The 5,375-nt window shown below is 34.7% G+C and overlaps 1 protein-coding gene across 4 annotated transcripts; it reads right to left on the minus strand.

The window, feature by feature from the left end:
- Positions 1-425: 425 nt before the first annotated feature.
- LOC139867476 (AP-1 complex subunit gamma-1-like) lies at positions 426-2,628 on the minus strand. 4 transcript variants are annotated; one of them, XM_071855842.1, is made up of 5 exons: positions 2,412-2,628; positions 1,553-1,786; positions 1,200-1,354; positions 889-979; positions 426-567 (listed from the first exon to the last, which is right to left on the minus strand). In XM_071855842.1, exons 3-5 carry the CDS (start codon positions 1,283-1,285, stop codon positions 505-507), a joined length of 240 nt encoding a protein of 79 aa, XP_071711943.1. In that variant the 5' UTR covers positions 1,286-1,354; positions 1,553-1,786; positions 2,412-2,628; the 3' UTR covers positions 426-504. The 4 variants fall into 4 exon arrangements, with proteins under 4 accessions (XP_071711943.1, XP_071711942.1, XP_071711941.1 ...); XM_071855841.1 differs by having other exon boundaries at positions 2,368-2,628; XM_071855840.1 differs by having other exon boundaries at positions 1,562-1,786; positions 1,952-2,628.
- Between the last annotated feature and the right edge of the window lie 2,747 nt (positions 2,629-5,375).

The following is a 5,375-nucleotide window of genomic DNA, read 5'->3' on the forward strand; positions in this document are numbered from 1 at the left end:
AACACAAACTAAGGCTTAATCGGGAAACTTAACAAAGAACACTTTTATTAATACAAAATGTAATTACAATATTACTCACTCACCACACTTTCTTTCTACTCGCTACTTGTAAGCGTTCTTTCTCTAACTCACTCTTTTCTCACTTCTTCACAACTCTCACCCCTTACAAATGAAATCTCCCCCCATATTTATACTACTCCATGGAACATTCTAGAACCTAGATATTTCCATGGATATATAAATATCTAGATATTTCTACAACCTACAAATATCTAGATTTTTCTTTTACATTTCAATTTCTAGATTTTTCTCTCATATTCTAATATCTAGATATTTTCTTATACATATTAATATCTAGATATTTTACCCATATACATTTACTAATTCCATATTATTCTAAATTTGCATTGTATTTTAACAATAACCTCTGAAACATAAATCCTAGAAATCTTTAGCCACAACCTTACAAAAAAAAAAAAGTTAAACTTGTGCTTGGTCAAATCTTTAGCCGCAACGATTACTCTTGTTCCTGCTAAGCTTGGGTAATTCAGGACGTGCTGTTGGTATCTGCAGACATAACACACATGTCAAACAGAATCATAGAAAACAACAATCACATACAATGTTTACCTAATTCAACATGTGGCTCTATCCACTATGTAGTAATCATACATAACACTGGTATATCATGATGGGTGGGATGATGCAACTAAACAGATCTTATAATGCATTAACATAATAATGCATCATGAATCATGATTCATGACATTTTATCTTTGTACATAATATTATATATGCAAGTAAAGAGATTGAATTAAATAACTTAACAATATCTGATATGAAACAAGAAGATCAAGTTACGGACCTACAAGTAAGTGAGAAATATACCTTTACTGATTCTAAGATTACTATGCGATGCCTCTGCACCGCTTGATCATCTATTGATACTACTCTCATCAGCATATTCAATGTGCCATATCTGCCACGTGAAAGAAAAAAAACGAAAGAATTTACATATCGTCGTGTTTGCATAAGAGATCAAATTAAATCTAAACATAAATTGAAACAACATACTTTGTAACTCTCGTGATACAGTACGATCTTCATTAAACTATTTAATTGCATTTCAAAACAAGTCATGCAAAGAATATTTTCCATTAACTCAAAATAACTTAGACCATAAAAAAGTGAGCACTGACCTGATATTGCTGTCACAGTTAAACAAGAACCACCCCAAAATATTGATTGCAAAGCACGCAAGCCACTTTCTATATTCAATGCTCATAATGGCTTCTACACATTCATAAAGTGTAGCATTCCCAGCATTCTTGTTTAACTCGGTTTTTGTTGTCACCTAGACAAGGAATTCGGCACAAGCAGTGTAAGCAAACTTCATTGCAAGATCATCAATATACATTTTGTAGTCTTCCATTAATACATTTCAAACATAGAAACTATAAAAGTCTTGATGGCATGACTTTAGCAAAGAATATTAAAAAGCTACTAGAATAGTGATTCACACTTCAAGGAGATCACAACCCAAGCGAAATACCTTACTTACTCTAGTCCTTAATTACAAATACTGAACTCTGTCACAATAAACTTGAAAATTAAGGACATAAGATGGCTTGATCAAGAATGTCATTCATAGAATCACTAGCATTGGCATCTCCATGGCTCAAGACGCGCAAAAGATGAAGCAATCTTCTATGCAGAAAAGGGTATGCGATCCCTATTTAGCGTTTACAACATCCTTCAGAACATTTACGAACCCCTCCGTGCATTTCTAGACACCAAAAGAAAAAAAATGCCTCATCACAACATCCAACTAATGTAAGGTCATATATATATATATATATATATATATATATATATATATATATATATATATATATTAGAAAAGCTACAGAAAGGGAAAAAGAAGATGAAAGACGTGAGCAAGTTCAATTACTTTCCCAAAATATTAAAGAGCCTCTTAATTAAGATTACAGATATTGTGCAGAGCAGGATTGCAGTTAGAAGAACTCCATGATGTTTTTCTTTAGTAAGGAAGCATCAGGGTTCACAAATTTTTTTTTTTTTTTTGTAAAGTCCGAGACCTTCTATACAATCCTCATTCAGGCATTTCAACATACACCTAGAATGCAATCACTTTCACTAACCACCGCACCATATCATCCACATCAATTTCAAATTATCTCGAATTCCACATTGTTATTATAACATAATTCAACATATAATGTCCAAATCACATGAATGAAGTCCAAAGATTAACAATAAATGAACAATAATTGGCTAATTGAGGTAAAATTAGCTAGTTTTACAATCAAAACTTAACAAATTAGTTACGGTTTACGATCAAAATACCTATAAATCGCATGAAACCTTATCAATATGAGGAGAGCCGTTACCGTTACCAGTCATTCGCCGGCACCAGTTTTCGCATCAAAACCTATGTCTCCGTGTATGGCGGAATAGCAGTGTGCAAACGGCCCACGCTAGTGTATTTTACGACGGATCTAGTGTGGCGGAGCGGTGAGTACGGTAGGTGAGGGTGGCGGCGACACTGACGGTGAGGTTGACGTTGATTTATCGAAGATAATGGAGTGAGCGGGTGATTTCAATGTTGTTGTCAAAATAATGAATTGGAAAATGTTAATGACAGCACTTTCGTTAACACGCTTTAAAATGTTGTAAATTTTGATAACCGTCTTTATGAAAATGACTAATAACCGCCATATACAATTACTTAATGCATGTTAACGACAACCCTTAAGGCTGTCGTTAGCATTTTCCTAAATAATAATAATAAATAAATAAAACTTATTAAAATAAAACATCATCGAGTTATATATATATATATATATATATATATATATATATATATATATATATATATATATATATATATATATTTGAGTGTTAAAAGAAGTGTGAAATATTTAAGGTAAATTTTAGTGACCATTTTGGTCACCAACTATCTAATTTTGAAACCACCACTTTTTAGTATCTATCCTTTAAATTAGTGACCAAGTTTTGATCTCTATTTCTATATTTTAGTGACTATTTTTTAAGTCACTAATAGTATTTAGTGACTAAAATTTTGTGACGACTTTTTTTTATGGTAACTAAAATAACATTATTAGTCACTAAATTACAAGTGGTCACTAAAAATTGTCACTAATGACCATTTTTCTTGTAGTGTAAATCTGTTTTGAATGTTATTATAGGGCTTCTATTTGCAGATTGTTTACTCAATCTGGCAAGAAAGAAATAGGAGATTGTAATATTAGGAACTTATATTGTTAAAGTCTGTTGAGTAATTTCATTCTCATCTCACATCGACTAGGCACCTAAATATTTTGGTGCTTATAATAGCTTGGGTTCCTCATCCCCTTAAGTTAACTTTTGGGGTTGAATTGAGCTCAAGTCTATTATTTCACATGGTATCAAAGCTACGGTTATTGATGTTGGAACCGCGCCCGCAGTAATCTGCTCCTCGTGTGAGGGGGGCATGTTGAGTAATTTCATTCTCATCCCACATCGGCTAGGCACCTAAATATTGTGGTGCTTATAATAGCTTGGGTTCCTCATCCCCTTAAGTTAACTTTTGGGGTTGAATTGGGTTCAAGTCTATTATTTCACAAAGTCTGAGGAAGTAGTTGAGACTCAGACTATGTGGTTTGACTTTTTCTGCTTCATATCAGGTTAAATTGTGTAACAACCCAAACCAAACCACGAACAACCCGCGTAAAATGTGAAATAAAAAAAAATTATGCTGGTCAGTTGGTGGCCCGGCGCGCAGAATCACCTGGACAGCCCGCTGTCTCCGGAAGTCAATTACACGAAAATGTTTGACCTTTTCCCGACATAATTAGACAACGCTTTCAACCACATACTCATACATGTAAAACTAACACGTTCCATTAATAAAATTAGTTTTACGAAGCGGGGCCTACACGACCCAAATTACAAGTTTAATACATAACGCGAGTTTCGACCACAAAAAGTTTATATGCCAAACGACACATCGAGCATGGCGTTTGGGGTTAAACTACCCAAGTCTCGGTCGAACTTCTAAAAAGCTATAATCCTCGAGCCACTAATCCAAGCGAATACATTTGCCCTTATCCAAGTCGGATCCTAAAAAGGTAAACAACGAGAGGGTAAGCTAACGCTTAGTGAATGCAATAATTATACATATACATATATAACACACCTACTTGCAAGCACTTATACAAATACCTCATACACGCTAGCAATTTACATAGCATACCATCGCAAGTATAACTCTAAACCCTTCAAGATCACAAGCTAGCACAACAATATCATATATATAACCCGAATAATATAATATACTACAATACAACGCGTAATTATGGTTAACCAATAACACAAGGGAACGGTACTTCGAATTTCCCATCGGTGTTCGTAACAACCGTTAGTGTACAACGAAATATGTCACTAATCCCTAGGCGACACGGACAACGAAATATCCGTTCAAGCAATCATTAGTGTACAATGAAATATATCACCAACTCTTGGGCAATTTGGACAAGGAAATATCCATCGTTAGTGTACAACGAAATATATCACTAACTCTTGGTGGTATAGACACGTATACCTGGCCCCATCCCCCGCCCTACAAATAGATACATTATATACACACATGTATAATCATTCCACTCACCTTACGCCTTCGGTGAATCGATAAACCAAGCTTGAAACTTCAAGGTAACACACCTATTACAATGTACACATAATCAACACCCATTCAAGTTGGTCAAACTCGCAACACTCACCATCACTAGGTCGTTTTGACCCATTTGGACACTTAACCCTAAAATTGGGTCAACTCACACCCAAAACCCTAACATTAGCCAAGATAGGTTTAAAACACATTTCAACACTAGGTTTATGCATTAATCACAAACATTAACTAACTTAGGTCCATTTTGACCCATTTGACCAATTAAAGTCAACACACCCATTTCGGGTCATCCACTAACCCACACAACGCCCATTTACATATATATAGGTGTGCTAGCAATTTACTAACTAATTTAAGTTCATAAACATCAATTTAACACTTTGAAAACCCTAGTTAGTCATCTTTGAGTCTACTCGACCCAATTTCACCCAAAACTCCCAATTCACCCACAAATGGGTTTTAAGTTCATCATCTACCCCAAACCCTAACCCTTAATCAAAATAAAATCAAGAAATCAAGATTAGAGCATACCACTACCACCAAAACGTAGCTAGCGACTAGATGAACGACTTTAGAACTCGCACTAAGACCCGATTCAACCTCTTTCTTCCTTTAATGGAGCTCTCTCACTCTAGAACTTCCTCTCTCTAGGATTTAATGGAAA

Source organism: Rutidosis leptorrhynchoides, chromosome 9 (assembly GCF_046630445.1).
Source record: "Rutidosis leptorrhynchoides isolate AG116_Rl617_1_P2 chromosome 9, CSIRO_AGI_Rlap_v1, whole genome shotgun sequence".
NCBI classification, from domain to species: domain Eukaryota; kingdom Viridiplantae; phylum Streptophyta; class Magnoliopsida; order Asterales; family Asteraceae; genus Rutidosis; species Rutidosis leptorrhynchoides.